The sequence below is a fragment of the Cnephaeus nilssonii genome (assembly GCF_951640355.1).
Source record: "Cnephaeus nilssonii genome assembly, chromosome: 19".
Lineage (NCBI taxonomy): Eukaryota > Metazoa > Chordata > Mammalia > Chiroptera > Vespertilionidae > Cnephaeus > Cnephaeus nilssonii.
In genome coordinates, this window is record NC_137090.1 from 19,859,433 (window position 1) to 19,881,456 (window position 22,024).

A 22,024-nucleotide genomic window follows, 5' to 3' on the forward strand; every position below is an offset into this window, starting at 1 on the left:
TGGAAGAGGATATAGGGGGAATAAATGGTGAAGGAAACTTGACTTGGGGTGGTGGACACATAGTACAGTGTACAGATAATGTGTTGTGCACCTGAAACTTGTATAATTTTGTCCATCAGTATCACCCCAGTAAATTCAATAAAAAGGAAAAAATTAAAATTAAAAAATACACTCAAAGAGCACACAACTTAAACAGCGCAGACCTTAATAGCACCCCTGGAGTTATATTATCTTTTATCCCAGACTGAAACTGTGGAAATATGAAAAGTCTTATAACAGATCTGGCTTCTTACCTCTACTTCTTTATCACTCAAGGACCCCACGCTGCACAAGCTCTGGTTTGAAGACTCGCTATTAAGTGGCCCCTGAAAGACAAAAACGGAATTAAAAGAAACTAATTTAAGATAACAGCAAAAGTGAGGAAGAAGCCTGTTGATTTTGATGTCTACCGTAAGTCACCTGACGTAGAAGCCAAGGGGTAACTACAATGTCTCCAAGTCAACTTGAAAAGAACTCAACTACAGTACCCTCATGTTAAAATTCTCTAACTACTATTATTTTCAATTCCTTTATAAAACGCTGTACTTGTGTGCAGATTTTCTCTGAGTATATGTCGTGAATTCATTCTTTAAGAAAAGAGAAATCAATTCTCTCAGCCTCTTCATACAGATAATATCTGAAAGTTGAGATGTTAAGTAATATGTTAATGGTTCCTTATGAAGGGGTGGTCAGGAACCGCATTGAACGAAATGCTTTTCGGAGTCATGCTTTAAGGAGGTATGACTGCTAGTTCAAAAACACAAAGTCACAAGAGATGGATTTTTCAGAGCCTAATAGAAAGAGGAGCTCTGCTAGCCCGCTCCTCAGTAAAACTGGTACAGACTAAAAAAAAACAACTATTCAAAGCCTCTGGAAATGATCCCTAAGGGCAAATAGCATTAAAGAAACAACTATTCAATAAAATCTATGACAATTCAGTCTGAAAGGTGAAAAGTCTATGGTATTTGAAATAAGACCACCCCCACCCCCCTTCTCTCTTCCATCTTAGCAAGGCTCCAGACTGCTGCCGCCATAACACAGGACTCCCTCTCTCCTCAGCTCTCAGTCCAAGGGCTTTCTTCCTGGGTGAGGAGAGATAAGCAGCTGTGCACACACACACACACACATCCTCTGCACGCCCCCCCCGCCCCCCTTCCCAGGGCTCAGCTCCTAGAGCAAGGAGGTCATTCACAGAAAAGTTCACCACTCTCCCCATCCCCAGCTCCAGAACCCTGGCTCAGATATTTGGCCTAGGGGTAAAAGCTGGAACCCATAATAACAAATCTCTTCCCAAGAGTGTGGACAAGAACAGCGGTGGTAGTAAAAGGCAACTGAAAGGAGATTACAGTAAATCCTCGATTTTGTGGACCTTGATTAAACAGACTTCAGATTTAATAGACAAAATTTCCAGTTCATATGTAATATGTGAAAATGACCACCCTGTTAATTTCCAAATGCTTTTAACCAAGATTTACTTAAATTGAATTAACAGGGTATTTTTTTGTTATTAATTTACTGTCATTTTTAACAAATTTTAGCAAACTGGCCATATGTTGGAAAAAAAACTAGTAATTTTGCCAACATAAATATTACATGTCTACACTAGTGGTCCGGTGCACGAATTTGTGCACATTGAAATTAATTAGAAGAAATATTTTAATATCGCTATTCGCCTTCTCTATAATAGAAGTGTCAACCAAATTCACAATCGACAATGACAGATCGAAACACACGTGTGCGACTGGCGCCAGCAGGAGCTTTATATGTATCATGCATGTGCGAGTCAACTTAGCCTTTTATATATATAGAATAAACTTGCTTAATTAGACCTGCTTTCTGATGTAGCTAAACTTTTTCCAGCCCAGTGAAGCACCCCAACTTCTCTTTCAGGTAATTGTCAGCAACACAGCAGTATATCAACATGAAGCAGATTATTACTGTAGATCACGCAGGCAGAACAAAGGGTAAAATAACTGCAGCAGTGTTTGACTATATTCTGCGCAGTGAGAAAACCTGAAGTCATTTTCAAGGTCCACCATTTCTTACTTCTTTTCAATTGGGTCAAGTTTCTAAACTTTCTAAATCTCCATTTTCCAACTAATGACAAGAAAATAGGATTCCACGGAGTCTCCTATCTACCTACTCCAGGACTTCTGTAAAGATCAAATGAGATGATGCATGGGAAAACGCTTCACAGGCATTTGGTTCAAGTGTGAAATGTTTCCACCTGGCTAGGAAGCAAGTCGTGTTTCTGGGCTGAAGAAACTGCAAGGAGGCTAGTCGTTGCTAGGGAGAGAAAGCCAGGTGTTCCTACGTGACATCATTACCAGGACAGACACCAGGACAGACACTTAACATATTAGCCTTTTATATATATACTAGAGGCCCGGTGCATGAAAATTCAGGCACTGGAGAGGGGGGGTACCTCAGCCTGGCCTGCTCCTTCTCACAGTCCAGGAGCCCTCAGGGGCGGGAGGTGATCCGGCGATCAGAGGAAGGTGACGCCCCATCACACCTCTGCTGTTGCCACTGCCGGCAGCGCAAGCCTCGGCCAGCCCTGGTTACCTGAGCCTCGGGTGGCCCTGGGCGGCTGGGCAGCCACCATCCGAGACTTGCCTGCACCTCGGGCCGGCCCTGGACGGCTGGGGGGCTGAGGGGACTGGGGGACTCTGGAGGCAGGCAGGGCTGAGAAAACTGGGCGCCGCCATCTGTGGCTGTGGGTGCCGAGATCTTTGAGGATGTGGCAGTCAATTAGTATATTCCCTCCTTAATGGCTGTGGGCACCTTTATGATGGTGTGAGGGTCAATTAGCATATTCCCTCTTTATTAGATAGGATAGATAGATAGGTAGGTAGATAGATAGGTAGATATTTAAATCCAAGAGTCACCACTTGTTCTCACTCAGCGAACAATTAGCATGTGATCACACTGCACTGCATGCTTCTGTTGTAGCATGGCATAACTTTCTGCTGCAATTTTAACACTTGCTGGCAAATGTTTCCCCATGCACTAAGCCATGCCCCAGCCATGTGCATTTGTTTATTTTCAGTGACTAGTGAATGCACACATTTACTAAACCCATTCAGTATAAATTTAAAATTACTGTCAGCGTGGCTCAGTGGTTGAGTGTCAACCTATGAACCAGGAGGTCACAGTTTGATTCCCAGTTAGGGCACATGCCGGGTTTCCAGCTTGATCCCCATTGTGGGGCGTGCAGGAGGCAACCGATCAATGATTCTCTGTCATCACTGACGTGTCTCTCTCTCTCTCTCCCTCTCCCTTCCTCTTTGAAATTAATAAAAATATATTTTAAAAATAAATAAAATTACTCTTACACATATAGAAAACTTTTCTGTGAAGTTAAACTTTTGATACATACTTAAAATTTTAACTACACAAATGTATCTACATAAGTAAAAAGAGGTAAATTAATTTGTCAATTTTTTAACATACACATTCAGAAAACCTACTGTGGGGATCCTATTATATCATTACCAGGACAGACTTTCAGCTTTAATGGACACCCCCCTCACCTGAATTAGTCCATTATATCAAATTAGTCCATTATATCGAGGTTTTACAAGATACAGCCTAAAAGGAAACTATAGGCCAAATAGTTTGCAGGAGAGAACCAGGGGCTAAGACTTCTGGAAGGAGTTCTCTGGGGGACAGAACACATAGCAAACATTGACCTCAAAAACTCTCCCTTCCTTCATGGATTCCCCAGTTTGATTGGATTAGTCTGTAAAGGAATTTATACCTCAGGGCATTGTTGAAAATAACAGAGTAATATGGGCAATTAGTGGAATTTAACAGCTGGGTTGGTCAAGGAAGGAGAGCCCTACCAGTAAGTCATCGCAGGGTGACTATAGGCATACCTAAAGCTGTACCTCCCTGAGGAACACCACCAGAGGCATATCACTAGGGAGATGGGGTGGTACAACAGACTTCACTAAAATAATCCAGCAAGTCACTAAACAAATAAACAAGCAAATAACAATAACAAGCCCCAAGGGATGGGATGAGAAATCAGTACCCAGAGTTGCTGCAATGTATCATTTAAAATGACCAGTTTCCAACAAACAAATGATGAGACAGGCAAAGAAACAAGAAAATATGACCCATATATCTGGTGGGGGAAGTTAGGGTTAGGATTAGGGTTAGGTTGACTCTCAACCACTGAGCCATGCTGGCGAGGCTATTAATGACTTTTTAAAGTAAAAAACCAAGTGGACCATTTAAAAAATAGAGAACAGCCCTAGCTGGTTTGCCTCAGTGGATAGATCATCGGTCTGCGGACTGAAGGGTCCCAGGTTCGATTCTAGTCAAGGGAACATGCCTGGGTTGCAGGCTCAATCCCTAGTAGGGTGTATGCAGGAGGCAGCCAGTCAATGATTCTCTCTCATCACTGATGTTTCTATCTCTCTCCCTTCTGCTCTGAAAGCAAAAATTAAAATAACCTATATATATAGAACCCTAATATACAAATAGACTGAATGGCAGAACAACCGAACAACCGGTCGCTATGATGTGTGCTGACCACCAGGGGGCGTGTGCGGAACATGGCGGGTATAGGCAGTAGGCGGCAGAGTGTAGAACATGATGGGTGTTGGCTGCAGCGGGATGGTGGAGCAGGTGAGCGGAGGCGCCAGACTAAGGCAGGGCGCCGGTCGCTGTCATCGGGGCAAGCCTCCGGTGGCTACTGAAAATTCTTTGCTCCCGCACACCGTGGTCCCACCCAGCGCTTGAACCTGCGGCCAGTGCCGGCCCCGATCACCCCTCAGGGCTTCTCCATCTCCCCCTGCTCCTGAGGGGTGATCAGGGCAGCAGCCGCCATCAATACGCAAGAGCGGCGGCAGTGGAGGGAGCGGGGCTGCCAGCAGAGAGGGGACAGGGAGGGGGGAGGCCGCGGAGGATGGGCAAGTCCCGCCCCTGTGCCCACCGCAGCCTCGCTGGCGCACAGTTCCTTTCAAGTTGCACGAATTTGTGCGCTGGGCCCCTAGTAATAATAACAAAAATAAAAAATAGACAACAGTCAAGTTTTTTAAAAAAGTATGGTTTCGTAAAACGTGCTTTTAATATACTCAAAATGCACTTTTGAAGGGCTTAAATATTTCAGTTACAAGCCTAAAGAAAACTTTGTGGATAATTTATAAACCCATGAAAACTGAGGTTAAGATACAAATGCTGACAACCAGCCTTTAGCACATGAATGAAACTCATATAAATTAAGAAAAACTTGTAGAAGTAGGGGCCAAAGGTTAATCTTTCACTCCTATAAAAGTTTAAATGTCAACATTTATTGAGTTTCTAAAGTCTTCATTTCCTCTTTGGACTAAATAGGCATCTTAAAAGGGATTGAGAACAGTGGACAAAAGTTGAATTTGATTAAGTATAAAGGAGCACAGCTGACAAGAGTCAAACTAGGTAGTAAAGATACTCCATTAAGGTATAAACCTAATGGAAAATTAAAACTAAGGGTCTCAATAAACTTTTTTAGTCATTAGTAGCATCACTTTTCACACTATAGTAGAGTCAAATCAGCAATTAGAACAGTCTGACTCCCAGACACATACCACACTGTCTAGTTGATCATAGTGTTCCCAGCAGTGAAATAGATGGACTATCTACTCAATTCTTACTTGAGCTGTACATAGTTCTAGGTCAAGTGAACAAAAGTCTAATTTGCATCCTTAAAAAGAAAGAGTTGGGGCCCCTTAATCAATCCTAATATCTGAGTAAGTTGACAGACCCAGAACCCTTTGAATGACTAGTCTCATTGAGGAAAGATCCCACTGCATTGCCAAAAATTTAGTTAGTCTTTCTCCCAGCCTTCCTTCAAAAGGACAATGACTTTTTACCAGGGTGACTGTGCATTGGGGAAAATAAAATAAAGACTTTTCAAGGATTACTAGATACTGGTTCTGAATTGACACTAATTCCAGAAGACCCAAAAACATGGTCCCCCAGTCAGAAGACTATACTCTCAAGAATATGCTTAACTAATATTAATGTTTTTGGTAATATTTTAATCATGCCAAATCTTAATCATATGATTTAATAAAATCCATTTCCAAACAACAAGCAAGCCCAACAATTAGAACAAGAAATCCTTTACCTGTCTTTTCTCCTGGAAACCTGCCTATGGAAGACTATGTAATTCACTCAATATCTGGTACATATAACAAAAAAGACATGTTGGCAAGGACAAGCAGTTTAACACTCATGTACTGCTGGTGGAGATGTAAAAATGGAGCAGCTGCTTTGGAAAAGACTCTTGACAGTTCTTCAAGTGGTTACACTAATACCTTAGAATGTACATATACAGGTCCTTAATTTTATATTAGGTCCAGGCTTTACTAGATGTATCTTTTTTTTTTTTTTGGGGGGGGGGGGAGGGCGTTAATCCTCACCCAAGGTTATTTTTCCATTGATTTTTTTTTTTGGGGGGGGGGGAGAGACAGAGAGAGAGAGAGAGAAACATCGATGTGAGAGGCACATGGATTGGATGCCTCCTGCACATGCCCCAACCAGGGCTGGGGATCAAGCCTGCAACTGAGGTACATGCCCTTGACCAGACTACAACGCCGGATCCTTCAGTCCAAGGGCTGATGCTCCATACACTGAGCCAAATCGGCTAGGGCTATCTTTTTTTTTTTTAATCCTCAGATGAAGGGACAGAGAGACACATCGATCAGCTGCCCTCCACACTTGCCCCAACCAAGGATTGAACCCGCAACCCAGGTATGTGCCCTGACCAGGAATTGAACTGGTAAGCCTTCAATGCACAGGATGACACTGAACCAACTGAGCCACTCCAAGGGGCTAATAGAATATCTCTTAACTAAGACGCAGCAATTCCACTCCTCAAATATATCCAAGAAAAAAAACACACACACAAGCGTATGTGCACACAAAGACATGTACATGAATGTCCACAGCACCATTATTTATAATAGCCAAAAAAAAAAATGGAAACAACCCAAATGTTCACCAACTGAAAACTAGATAAACAAAATATCAATACAATAAAATATTATTTGGCAATGAAAAGAAATGAAGTTCAGACACATGCTATAACATGAACAAACCTTGAAAACATAATGCTAAGAGAAAGAAGCCAATCACAAAGAACTGCGTATTATATGATTCCATTTATATGAAATGTTCAGAACAGGCAAATCTATAGACAAAAAGTAGATTATGTAGTGGTTGCCTAGAGCTGAGAGAGATGGGAGTTTTGAGGGTGACATCTATGTGATAAGGATTTCTTCTTGATGTGATATGTGATGAAAATGTTTTAAAATTTATTGTAATGGTTGTACAATTCAGTATATATACTAAACCACTGAATTTTACACTTTAAGTGAACTATATGGTGTGTGAATTACATCTCAATAAAGCTGTTAAACAAAGGCCCAGCACTTTTTTATTTATTTATTTATTTTATTTTGTTAATCCTCACCAGAGGATACTCTTCCACTGATTTTTAGGGAGAGTGAAAGAGAGAGGGAAAAACAGAGAGAAACATCAATGTGAGAGAGACACATCGATTGGTTGCCTCCCACATGTGCCCCGACCAGGGCCCAGCCAGGGAGGAACCTGCAATCAAGGTACATGCCCTTGACGGGAATCGAACCCCAACCGAGGTACGTACGTGCCCTTGACCAGAATTGAACCCGGGACCCTTTGGTCTGCAGTCCGACACTCTATCTGCTGTGCCAAACCGGGTAGGGCCCCAGCACAACATTTTAAAAAAGATTTTCTTTATTGGTTTTTAGAGAGAGAAGAAGGGACAGGGAGAGAGAAACATTGATGTGAGAGAGTTAAACACTGACTGCCTCCTGCACACCCCCTACTGGGGATCAAACCCAAAACCCAGACACGGGGAATGGAACCAGCAACCTTCCAGTGCATGGGACAATGCCCAACCAACTGAGCCACACAGGCTGGGGCTCCAGTACAATTTTGATAAACACAGGAAGTACTTACAACCATGGGACTGTACCACTATCGTGGTGAATACAGAACATCACACATAATTCTGGGACCATCGATGGAAAGGATTTAGGTTACTGGTTTCTCCCCGTAATTTTCAAATCCTTTGTCTAATTTAATATTTCTTAAAATGAGTGACAAAACACTGTTCTACAAATGTATTTACAGGATGATTGTTTATAGACCAGTGATCCAAACTAGGTCTACATATAGCAACATCTATATGGCAGATCTCAAAACCATCTACTGAATGAAAAATAAACAAGTTGCAGAACAATAATAATATAACTCAATTTTTGTAGTTTGTAAAAATCACACGCAAAACTCAGTACTCTATGTTTTCTAATGGAAAACTATGTATGAAATTCAGTAAGTACAGTATTTAAAAAATCTAGCCCTGGCTGGGTAGCTCAGTTGGTTAGACTGTCAGTCTAAGATTGGGGGTTTGATTCCCAGTCTGGGCACTTACAAGAATCAACCAATGCATAAATAAGTGGAACAACAAACTGATGTTTCTCTCTCTCTCTTTCTTTCATCAATTAAAAAAAACTTTAAAAACTCTAGATAGATACATATAAAATTTCTAAGAGCTATTACAGTTATCAGTATTATAGAAGTATGCATGCATTCCTTATATAACTGAAAAGTAATCATTAAACAAACTAATTTTAAGGGAAAGAAGTATGACTTCAATATACATAGAAGCAACAATCATTTGGATGAACTACTAAATGTTTCACTATGAAGCTTACAATTTAGCCTTTAACTTCTCTCCTTATGCTAAAAAACTATCCTTTTATAGATTAAAAACTCAATATTTACAGATGGAAAAGATATGCCCTGTATATATCCTAGGGCACATTCATAGTAAAGAAAACACAAGAGAAATGATTGTAAGAATAAGAAAAATATAAAGATTGACATAATCCAGATTTAAAATATCCAAAAAGTACATAACCCTGAAGAAAGTTTGAGGACAATAAATTTAGTTCCTGGCTTTTACAGTTTTGAAGGGATCATTAATCGATCTGTGAGAAATAAACCCACTGCCACCACCTACAGGAAACAGCATAACAAAATTCCAATATATTGCAAAGCCCAATATATTGGTGTAATGATAAGAGCTAGGAGTCTAAATCCCACTTCTGTCACTTACTGACTGGCACAACCTATAGCAAGTCAACTGCTCTCTCTAAGCCTCAGTTTACTAATCTATAAACAACCAGGAAGACTTCACTAATGCCCTTTATGCCCCCTGAAGGGTTAGAATTTAAGGTAGTAATTTTAAGTTTATATAATCAGTGACATTACATTCTACACACTAACTTAGGTGTTTTTAAAAAAGGTGTGCTAACAAATAAATAAATGTTCTTTAATCCTTTGTACTTCAATGTCCTCATCCACAAAATGGAAATACAAGGGGACTTCTATTACAAAAAAAACTATAAGAATATTCTCTTCTGTTCTTGGGAATTTGGTGCTATTATAAATGGTATTGCTTTATTATTTATTTATTCATTCATTCATTCATTCGTTCATTCATTCATTCATTCACAGAGAGTGGAAGAGACGGGGGAGACACAGAAAAACACCAATTGATTGCCTCCTGCACACACCCTGACCAGGCTGGGGATTGAGCCTGCAACCAAGGTACATGCCCTTGTCTGGAATCAAACCCAGAACCCTTCAGTCCCGACGTGCTATCCACTGAGCAAAACCAGCTAGGGCTGGTATTGCTTTTAAAAGGTCAATTGCCAACTGTAATTGCTAGTGTACAGAAATACAATTGTTTTTCTTTCTTTTTTAAAAATATATTTTATTAATTTTTTACAGAAAGGAAGGGAGAGGGATAGGGAGCTAGAAACATCGATGGGAGAGAAACATCGATTCAGCTGCCTCCTGCACACCTCCTAGTGGGAATGTGCCCGCAACCCAGGTACATGCCCTTGACCAGAATAGAACCTGGCACCTTTCAGTCCGCAGGCTGATGCTCTATCCACTGAGCCAAACCGGTTAGGGCACAACTGATTTTCAAAAACTAATTTTGTATCCTAAAACTAAACTTAGACCCTAGTAGCTTTTTTCATAGTTTACTTTGAACTTTCTACATGCACAATCATGTCATCTATAAGACATATAAATAAAAAAAATAAAAACCATAATTTTACTTTTTCTTTCCAATCCTTAAGCTTTTACCTGTCCTAATGCACTGGCCATGGCATGCATACACACACACACACACACACACACACACACACACACACTCTCTCTCTCTCTCTCTCTCTCACACACACACACACACACACTGATTTCAGAGAAGATGGGAGAGGGAGAGATAGAAACATCAATGATGAGAGAGAATCATTGATCAGCTGCCTCCTGCACGCCCCACACTGGGGATGAAGCCCACACCCGGGCACGTGCCCTGACTGGGAATTGAACCATGACCTCCTGGTTCATAGGTTGACGCTCAACCTCTGAGCCACGCCAGCAGGGCTGGCCATGGCTTTTAGAACATGTTGAATAGAAGTTGTGAGGATGAATATCCTTGACTTGTTCTGGTTGAAAGCCTTCAATCTTTCACCATTGACTACTGGTCCGTGGTGCTGTTTATTTTTAAATGGCCAGTGCGCGTCATGGCAGTTCCTGCATTGAGCGTCTGTCCCTGGTGGTCAGTGAACATCAAGGCTACCGGTCAGATGGACACTTAGCCTTTTGTATATATAGATTTGGGTTTAAATCTACCATATTGCTAATTATTTTCCTATTTGTCACATCTTTTCTTTCTTTTTTTATTGATTTCAAAGAGGGAGAGGGAGAGATAGAAACATCAATGATGAGAGATAATCATCAATAGGCTTACTCCTGCACGTCCCCTACCAGGGATCGAGCTGCAACCCAGGCATGTGCCCTAACCAGGAATTGAACCATGACCTCCTGTTTCATAGGTCAATGCTCAACCACAGAGCCACATCAACCGGGCTGTCACATCTTTTTTGTTTCCTTTTCCTCTTTCTCTTCCTTCTTTCAGAGTGAGGTATAAATATATTTTAAATATTCCATTTTATCTCTGCTAAGAAATTATTAGCTACTATCTCCTCATTCTGTTATTTTTGTAGTGGTATGCATATTTAACTTATCATAGCCCACCTTCAAATAATCTGAATATTATCTGAAATTAATAACAGAGCAGATCTTAAGAATTCATTGTAATCAATGGTTTGTTAGTAAAAGCAGAATCCCATTATAGCAAACATCACTATAAAAAATCCTAAGAATAGCCCATAAGAATTTTGTTCTAAGTTTCTATTTCAGAAATGAGGAACACTTTGGCTAACTAGTTAAAGTAAGTTATCTATAGGTCCTGGCCAGATAGCTCAGTTGGTTAGAGCAGTGGTCGGCAAACTCATTAGTCAACAGAGCCAAATATCAACAGTACAATGATTGAAATTTCTTTTGAGAGCCAAATTTTTTAAACTTAAACTTCTTCTAACGCCACTTCTTCAAAATAGACTCGCCCAGGTCGTGGTATTTTGTGGAAGAGCCACACTCAAGGGGCCAAAGAGCCGCATGTGGCTCGCAAGCCGCAGTTTGCCGACCACTGGGTTAGAGCATCGTCACAATACGCCAAGGTTGTGGGTTTGATCCCTGGTCCGGGAACATACAAGAATGCATCTCCTTTTCAGACCCCTTGGTGCCTGCTCTGCACCCCGTTTTTCTCTGCTCCTTCCCCTTCTGTTAGGCATCAACTTTCTGCTGGTTCCGATCTCTCAATCAGATGTTTGGGACACCTATCTCCCTCAGTCTACCACCCTACCTCAGTTCTCACTGTGCCTTTGTGGTCCTGAACCATCCTCACCTAGCTCACCCTTCCTATCATTTGCCCCCACATAAGGGCCAAATCCTCAGGTTCCTTGGGGCTGTCTCTGGAGCTGACTCACCCTTCATTCCCCTATTTGCCTCCCCCACCCCAAATAGATAGATAGATAGATAGATAGATAGATAGATAGATAGATAGATAGATAGATAGACAGACAGACAGACAGGCAAAGCACAGGTAAAAAACAAAGGAAAAAAAGTACTCTAACCTAGCTAGATATATTGTTCACTTCCGTATTATAGTGTAGAAAATCAAATACAAAGAAAAATTTAGAAAATGGGCAGAGAAAAGATAGGTTAGCTTAAACAGAATGACAATGAGACTAAAAATAAAAAGGGTGGCCCTGGCCGGTTTCTCAGTGGTTAGAGCATCGGCCTGTGGACTGAAGGGTTGCCTATTAGATTTCCAGTCAAGGGCACGTACCTCAGTTACAGGTTTGATCCCTGGCCCCAGGGCCAGAGGCAACCAACTGATTTGTCTCTCTCACCTTGATGTTTCTCTCTCTCTCCTCCCCTTCTCCCTACTTCTCTCCCTTCCACTTGCTCTAAAAGAAAAATCTATGGAAAAATATATCCTTGGGTGAGGATTAAAAAAATAAAATAAAAAACAATAAAAAGGGTATAATGGAAGTCAATGGACAACAGTAAACTATGTGCTGAAAGACATAGCCAACTTAGAATTTTAAACCTAGCCAAAATACCATCCTACATAATAAAATGGTAATATGTAAATTACCATCACTCCGCTACGCCCACGATTGGGCCAGCAGGAGGCGCAGGGGGCGGGACTCAGGGTGGCCGGGGTAGCTGATTGGGCCAGCAGGACGCTGAGCTCGCGGCGCCAGTGGCACCGGGAGCTCAGCGTCTGTGTCATGGCTGCGCCGGAGGCTTTCGGAAGGCCTGGTGCACCGGCGGACAGACAGCCAGCCGGCTCCCCCGCGATCAAAAGCCAAAGTGGGGGAGCTGTCTGTCTGTCTGCGCCGGCACAAGGCCTTTCGAAAGCCTCCGCCGCGCTGGAGGCTTTCGGAAGGCCTGGGGCACCAGCGGACAGACAGCCAGCTGGTGCACCAGGTGCATGATTAAATCATGCACTGGGCCTCTAGTTCAAGAATAAAGCCAAAAATAGAAATTTTAAAGCAGATAACAAAAGGAAGAAAATCACTGACAAGCCCACACTAAAGGAATTCCAGAGGATGTATTTCAGACAAAGAAAAAGTATTCCAGATAGAAGGTCAGAGATGAAAAAAGGAATGGATACGTGACTTTTTTGCATTTATCAAAACTCACAGAACTGCACAACACAAAGAGTAAACCCTAATGTTAAAGTAGGGACTTTAGTTAATAATTATGTATCAGTGTTGGTTATCAATTGTAACAAATCTCCACACTAATGCAAGGTGTTAATAATAGGGAAATTGGCAGGATGGGGAGGGAGTATATGAAAATTCTCTGTACTATCTGCTCAATTTTCTGTAAACCTAAATCTGCTCTAAAAAATAAAGTCTATTTCCCTGGTCAGCATGGCTGAGTTGGTTGAACGTCATTCTCTGCACCGGGAGGTGGCTGGTTTGATTCCCGGTCAGGATACATGCCCAGGTTGAGGGTTCATTACCCAGACTGTCCAGGCCTGTGTGAGAGGCAGCTGATTGATGCTTCTCTCTTGTATTTATGTTCCTCTTACTCTCTCTGCCTAGCCCCCCCGCCCCCCCCCCCCCGCCAATTTCTTCCTCTCTCTGGAGTCAATTTAAATTTTTTTTAATAAAAATAAAGTCTATTAATTAAAATATATGCACACACACAATTAAATATAGAACAATAGCATGTGAGTTGGGAGAGGAATAATGAAGTTAAATCTTCAAGGCCCTTATTGACAAAAAGGAGGGCAAAGGATTGAAAAAAAGGACAAGGTATTGATTAACATTAATCTTTGATAAAATTAAGGATACATGTAATTTTTGTGGTAAGAAGAGTACATAACTTTCAAAATATAAAGGGGAAAATGGAATGCTAAACATAAATACTATAACTGACCAAAAGGAAAAGTATGAGAATGCTTATTTCTTTATCTTTCATAGTAGATAATAAATTTTAAAAATCACTTCAAAAGGTAAAGAAGCACAAGAAAGATTTTTAAAGAAAAAAGGAAGATTTAAGCCTAAATATATGTTATTGCATTAAATGTAAATGAACTAAATCTTCCAATTAAAAGACCAGTTTTGAGAGTGGACTAAAACAAAAAGCTGGATTGAACTATCTAGATATATAAATGGCTAGGCGACCGTCCGACTGGTAGCTATGATGCACAATGACCACCAGGGGGAAGACGCTCTGACCGGTAGCTATGACATGCACTGACCACCAGGGGGAAGACACTCAATGCAAGAGCTGCCAAGCTGCGGTGACTTGGCAGCAGCAGTTCTTGGGTGACACACCCCGGAACCAGAGAGGAGAGAGCCCGATTCTGGGGTGCATCACCTGAGAACCGCCCTCTCGTACTCCCAGACCCCTTAGGGGATGTCGGAGAGCCAGTTTCGCCCCATCCCTGCAGGCCAGGCCGAGGGACCGCACCTGCCGGAGCGACCCCGCTCACTCCGCAGATGCCCTTCAAGCCACAGCGCTGCCCCAGGTGCAGCCGGCCAGGGAGGGACCGTGGGAGGTTGGCTCCAGGGTGTGTCTGGCCCGTCTCCCACAGTCCCGCCCCGCTGGCCACCTTCTAATTAATTTCCTTTCAATGTGCACGAATCCATGCACAGGGGCACTAACGCCCATATAAGTGAGAATGAACACTACTTGCATCTTCCCCCTCAATACTCTTTTCCAATTCAACAAAGGTTTATTCAACATATACAATGTGCTGAGCATTTGAATAATCAGAGATAAAGATATCCATGTTCTCAAGGAGACTAATGGGAAATAAAAAATGTCTTAAAATAAAAGTTATCAAGTATTAATAAGATAATCCAACTAGATTGGTGGATATATCATGAAAAGCTATAAAAAAGAGATAATCTGGATTATGCTTTGAGGAGTAAACTAGAAGTTCATCAGGCTGCCGAAACTGGTTTGGCTCAGTGGATAGTGCGTCAGCCTGAGGACTGAATGGTCCCAGGTTCGATTCCGGTCAAGGGCATGTACCTTGGTTGCGGGCACAATCCCAGTAGGGGGTGTGCAGGAGGCAGCTGATCGATGTTTCTAACTCTCTATCTCTCTCCCTTCCTCTCTGTAAAAAATCAATAAAATATATTTTAAAAAATAAATAAAATTTTAAAAAAGTTCATCAAGCAAATAAAAAAGGAAAAGTAGAAGAGACAGTATAAGTCTGTTCAGTAACGTTACAGGTTAGAAGACCAGTCATGGTTTGAGGTAGTAGAGCACAGCAGTAGGGGAGTAGATAAGTGATCATAAAGTTGAAAATTTAGGACAGGAATGGGGTGGTGAACAAAATACAACATATAGATGTATTATAGAATTGTACACCTGAATTCTATATAATTTTATTAAACAATAGCACCCGAATAAATTCCATAAAAAGGTAAAAAAATAATAGACCTACTGGGATTTTGATTTTTGCTGCTTTGAAATTAGATTAATTTGGGGGAGAATGGGCAACTTTATAATAATGAGATTGCTAAATCATGAATTTGATGTATTTCTCCATTTTTTATTTAATTTATTTCAATAATATTATGTAGTCTTTAGTAGAGTTCTTTCCTATCTTTTGCTGATTTATATATTTGATGCTGTTAAAATGCTATGGCAATTAATAACATTTTAAAGGTTTTATTTTCTACCTGTTTGCTACTCATATGTAGTAATACAATTGATTTTTGCTTATTGATCTTATATCTGGTGATCTTATTAGGGAACCAATAATTCCACTGGTTTGTGATTTTTTTTTGTATTATTTATGTTTATACTCTCATTTGTGAATACTCATTTTTTTCTTACTTTCCAATCCTTATGTCTTTTCTTTCTTTTTCTTGTCTTAGGGCATTAAACTAGATCTTTCAACACAATGTTGAATAAATGTGATGATAAATGACCTATGGTTCATCACGGATCTTTAAATATTTCACCATTGTGTATGTTTGCTTTAAATTAGGAGTCAACAAAATACAGCTTGTGAGTCAAATCTAATTGCCATTTGTTTTTGTAAATAAATTTTGCTGGAACACACACACACACAAACACAAATCAGGGCCCTAGCCAGTTTGGTTCAGTGGATAGAGTGTCGGCCCAAGGACTGAAGAGCCTCAGGTTTGATTCCAGTCAAGGACACATGCCTTGGTCTGGGCACGTGCAGAAAGCACCCAATGGATGTGTCTCTCACATTGATGTTTCTCTCTCTCTGCCTCTCCCCCTCCCTTCCACTATCTCTAAAAATCAATGGAAAAATATCCTCAGGTGAGGATTAACAAAAAATATCCTCAGGTGAGGATTAACAAAAAAATATCCTCAGGTGAGGATTAACAAAAAATTAGGATATAGAGTTTTAATTTTATCCAGTAAGCAATGGATGCCTTTAAAGCCATGGAGTAAAACAATCTACACTAATAAAAGAGAAAGATGCAAATTGACCGTACCTTCACGATGCCCACCAGCCAATCAGGAGTATGCAAATTAACCCAACAAAGATGGTGGGTTAATTTGCATATGCAGGCGCCAAGAGGCTGGGGGCGGGGCGGGACGCTTACAGGCGTTCCGCACCACCCCAGCTGCTCTGGGCCTCTGGGACGCATGGGAAGGTGGAAAAGCGGCTCTGGGCCAGAGCACAGTCAGAAAGGCGGCTCCCGCTGGAGCGAAGGTGGTGCCTGGAGCGAAGGTGGTGCCGGCAGCCAGGGGAAGGAAGGCCCATTCTTGCACGAATCTTCATGCATCAGGCCTCTAGTAATATTGATATTTTGTTAGAAATAGAGCTAGTGGCAGTTTACAGAAAGATAAATGTGGTAGGAGAGACCAGTCATGAATGAGGAAGATCTGGATTAATGCAATAGCAGTGGGAGCTGACAAATGCTTAAGAAATTTCATAGAAAGAAGAAATATGAGTTGATACTTGACTATATGTGAAATGAGGGGAGAATTAAAGAAATACTTAAGTAAATGAAAGGGAGAAGATACCATAAAGGCAAACAATAATTTTATCAACAGTTCCTAAAACTCACCAATAGAAATATTTTTCGGCATTTATGCTTATTGAGCATTGTCTAACTATGTATTAAATGCAAAACACGCGTTTTTATTAATTTGAGCGAGGAAGGGAGAAGGAAAAGCAGAGAAACATCAATGTGAAAAACATCGATCAATTGCCTCCCAAACGTGCCTTGAATAGGGAGCAAACCCAAGTCCCTTCGGGGCTTGGAATGACGTTCCAACCAACTGAGCCACACCACCAGGGCTACACACATATTTTTTTAATTATTGACATTGATGAAACAGATAACACTAGATATCCATAACTAACACCTTCTAATTGATACAATTAAATGACAGGAAAGGTTATCAGTTAATTAACCATCTTTTCAGAAGTCAAGTGAGAAATTTGATCATTTAAAGTAATCATGTATGAGACTCACAAATTTATAAAAGATAGGAAAAGAGATCATTTTCTTTAAGAAGATACCCAAAATCTTCTATGTGGTACTATTTAAAAGTTTATGGCCTTGCTTTAGGCTCTATAAACTGAAAGTTCTTATTGTGTCAAAATGAAGTCCCATATTTCATAGCTTCTTATTTTGTTCTTTTCAATACCATTCACATACTGCATAAACCTTTTTATTCAATACAACTGAAACCAATGACATCGGTCAAAAAAGTAGGTTACAATGGAGAATCTTAAAAAAAAAAAAAAGACATCTTAAACATTTTTTTGAACTTAATACATATAAATGTATATTGTTGGCAGTCTTTAGATGTAAGCCTTCTGAGTTGTAGACCCACTGACTGCAGTTCTACACTATCTTACACAAACCACACCCATAATACCTCATCTACAATTTCCAGTTTCGATTTCTTTAAAAGATACTTGCCAAGGATCCAAATGAAGAATTCTTCCAGATTAAAAAGAAATTATGCATTTATATATATATCACCTTATATTTAGTCTTTCCAAGGTAGTTAACAATATTTTAGAATCAACAATTTTTCATTTTATAATCATATCTCATCCATTTACATAATTTTGTATTAAATTATATAATTATAATACAAGTGCAAGTTGTCATAAAATGATCCTTGATAAGTCTATGATTCAACTTGTGGGAACAATGCAGTAGATATCATATGTCCCATAAAAAGAGAATGAAGGTTTACTGACTGTTACAAAAGATCTAAATTCACTTCTTATTACTTTTATTGTACATGGAACAGTAGCTGGCACATAATAAGTACTATGTAAGTATTTGCTACTATGCTAGCATTAAAATTCAACTAGGTATAGATAACAGTGCATGCAAGGTAAAATTCTACCTACTTTACAGTCTCCAGAATCAGAGACCATCTGTACTTAAATTGTTAAAAGGGAGTATTGGAATGGTCCTCACTGAAAACATATGAATACAGGGTATAGTCAGTTTCACATTACTGAAAGTGGATTATCCAGTGTTTAAAAGAAGAGATCCTTAAAAAGACGTAGGATAGCTCATCACATATCAGGTCAACAAGAAATAAAAAAGTAGGTTCATAACCGAATTTCACCTTATCACCTCAAAAATGTCAACTGGATGGATACAGGTCCTCCTAAAAAGTGGCAGCTAGACTAGAGGAGGAAAGTCTGCTATAGCTTCTTGGTGTACATTAAGCTACTTTCCTTTACCAAAAACTCACTAATGATAGAAAATACCAATCATTTAAACAAAAACTACATAGTGTATCACAAAGTGCAAAACAAATGCTTTTGGTTTACCAGTTATTATAAATTACATATGCTAATAGAAAGAGAAACAATGTATATACTGCAATATGCAAGTAAGTTTTAAATTTGCAAATAAAAAACCTAAATATAAGTAGAGCAACTTAAATATAAGTAATAAATGTGGTGGATTGGCCATTTCATTTTAGTATAGGTTTTGTGATATTTATCTAATTTGTGGATGTAAAAAACTTGAAGCAACATGACATAAGATCTATAATAACCAGGAAGTTCAAAGACTGCAGCCACTTAAAACACTCCTGTCGAATAGAGAAGAATCTACAGTGGCACTGAATTTCTTCCTTCTATGGACATCAAAAAGTACTGAAAATATTATGAATAGTTAGGAGAAACTCGAGACAACCCATGAGGCTGCACCAGTCCCACTAGATGGCACTACCACAGAAAAGTCACTGTGTTCTCCCATTTGGAACAAGGGCTGAAAACTCTCTTGATCTTTGCAAAACTGAAAGCTGTCATCAACACAGTGACATCCTTACTGGAAAATCATGACCCATAATGAGGAATTCAAAGCTAGGAGGAGGAGTTTTTTCCAAAAGCACCTTTTCCCCTACCATGGCCTCTTCCCGACTCCTATTTCAAATCAGTGGTCTGAGAGATACAATGTCTTGTAGGCAAAAGAAATTGTACAAAATGGAGATTTTTCTTTTCCTCTTCCCAACTCTGCAAACTACAAAACAATTTACTTGGGTTTTTTTTTTCTTTAAGTTTCATTGCTATGGGGAGAAAAACACTCTACTTCTAATCTTTGAATAACATTTGATATAATCAATATGCCTACCATAACTGGAAACATCAAAATAGCATACAATTGCCCTAGCTGGTTTGGCTCAGTAGCTAGGGCGTCGGCCTGCGGACTGAAGGGTCCCAGGTTCGATTCCGGTCAAGGGCATGTATGTACCTTGGTTGCAGGCACATCCCCAGTAGGGGGTGTGCAGGAGGCAGCTGATCGATGTTTCTCTCTCATTGATGTTTCTAACTCTCTATCCCTCTCCCTTCCTCTCTATAAAAAAATCAATAAAATATATTTTAAAAAAATAGCATACAATTAATACCATAAAAACACTTGGATATAAATGAACTTATTTTTATATATATTAAAGGTAGAGCTTCCTATTAAAAATATCATCAGATTAAGTTTTCTGACAACTTAATTACATGATGTTAAGCTGGCCTTGGGTAGCAAAATTCGGTGTCACTCATTCTCACTACTTATGCTTTACCCCATCAAAAGGATTCTTGGATATAGCTATTGTGAACCAAAAAACAGAAGGAAAGAAAAGTGTCCTAACAACAAAGCCCAATGAGTTTAAACTACGTACAATTGGAATAGAGACTTACTTTTACTCAGGAGGTGACCATTTGAACAGACAGATTTGGATATGAGCCTTCTACTGAATTCCACAGTTAAAAGACACATCAAAGGTCATTTATTAGATAATCAACTGAATCAGAGATCAATGTAATACTTAAATGTAGTGTCCCCTTCCAGTTGAATCTACTTCACCTAGATTAGTGTTTACATTTACACATGTAACTTCAATGTATATCAACAGTCAGGAGTATAGGCCTACAAAGTGCCACAAAAGTCTGTTACTAAAGTGGCCAAAAAAAACCAAAAACCCAAGAACTACAAAATGTGTGTTCCCACAGCACCAGGTCACAGCTCTAATAGATCTCTAATCCTAGTATGATCTCTCTCCACAATGGAGGCTTGGAGGCACTGTGTTGAGGTGTCATCCCTAACAACCTGTACAATGCCCAGTATGCAATAGGCACTAAGTATCTTTTGAATGAACAAAAGCTATCAAGCTATTACAGCTCACCAAAACTGAGATCCATCAAAGCAGCAGGTTTTTTTCAACTAAACCTTGACAACTTCTTTTTTTATATTGATTTTTAGAGAGAGAGGAAGGGAGAGAGAGGGAGAGAGGAACATCGATTGGCTGCCTCCTACAGGCCCCCTATTGGGGATCAAGCTCCCAACCCAGGCATGTGCCCTGATAGAAATTGAACCAGCAACCTTTAGGTGCACAGGGCAATGCCCAACCAACTGAGCCACATGGGCCAGGGTGACAAAAAATTTATAAGAAGCTATTAACCAAAGTATGAGACGAATATCTAGGTCACCATCCTATCCTATCCTATATAATAAAACCCTAATATGCAAATTGACTGAACAGCAGAACAACTGGCTGCTATGACACGCACTGACCACCAAGGGGCAGACGCTAGATGGAAGAGCTGCCCCCAGGTGGTCAGTGTGCTCCCACAGCTGGAGCGCCGCTCAGCCAGAAGCCAGGCTCACCGCTGGCGAGCGCAACGGCGAGCCTCTCCCGCCTCCATGGCAGCACTAAGGATGGCCAAGCCAAGGGGTAAGGAGCAAGCAGGAGGGCGGTTAGGAGCGAGGGGTCCCAGATTGCAAGAGGGATGTGCGACTGCCAATCGGGCCTAAACTGGCAGTCGGACACCCCCAGAGGAGTCCCGGATTGCGAGAGGGCGCAGGCCAGGCTGAGGGACCTCCCCGCTACCCCGCACAAATTTCATGCATCGGGCCTCTAGTGAGAAATAAGGTTTATTGAAAAGCGCATAAAGAAATGTACCACATGAAGTCAAGGATCAAAAATTCACAAGTCCCAAGCCCAAGTAATGCAATAATTTTGGAATGGTGAAGCTTTTAAATAACACATCATAAATATATTTTACATATTGTAGTAAAACCATCCTATAAGAGCAGAGAGGTGAAATAGCAGGTACATAGGTCGCACAGAAAGCCATAACATTGTTTAACTTAACACCTGCCCATTAATGGGGGCTTGATTTTATTTTATACTCCCAGAATAAAAATAAAGAGTGAACAGGAAGGAAAATAGAAGAGAGAAATCAGCCTGGGGATGCAAACAGGAGGAATCTGCTGAATTGCAGATTTGGGGAACTGATAGACTTAGCAGAGACAGACTTTTCAAAACTCTACCATACCATATAACTATCCAAAAAGTCCAGTGTAATGAAGCTATGCCTCTACCTTTTAATTAACAGTTTTCTTCTGGGTGACTGAGGAGTTTTGAAAAAATATGGCACAGAATATACATCCGGTTAGTACCCTTGCGATAAGACCATGAGAAACCTCTCCCATATTGTAGGGTTAAAAAACCAGCATACATTCCCATACAGAATACG

General features: G+C 40.4%; 1 protein-coding gene across 1 annotated transcript in view; it reads right to left on the minus strand.

Moving 5' to 3' along the window:
• The window catches only part of TLK2 (tousled like kinase 2), a gene marked incomplete at its 5' end in the record, with an annotated part of 85,766 nt that overhangs the window by 61,897 nt on the left and 1,845 nt on the right, over positions 1 to 22,024 (minus strand). Inside the window, 1 exon segment of the mRNA XM_079799206.1 lies at positions 294 to 365. Coding sequence (XP_079655332.1) covers positions 294 to 365 — 72 coding nt within the window.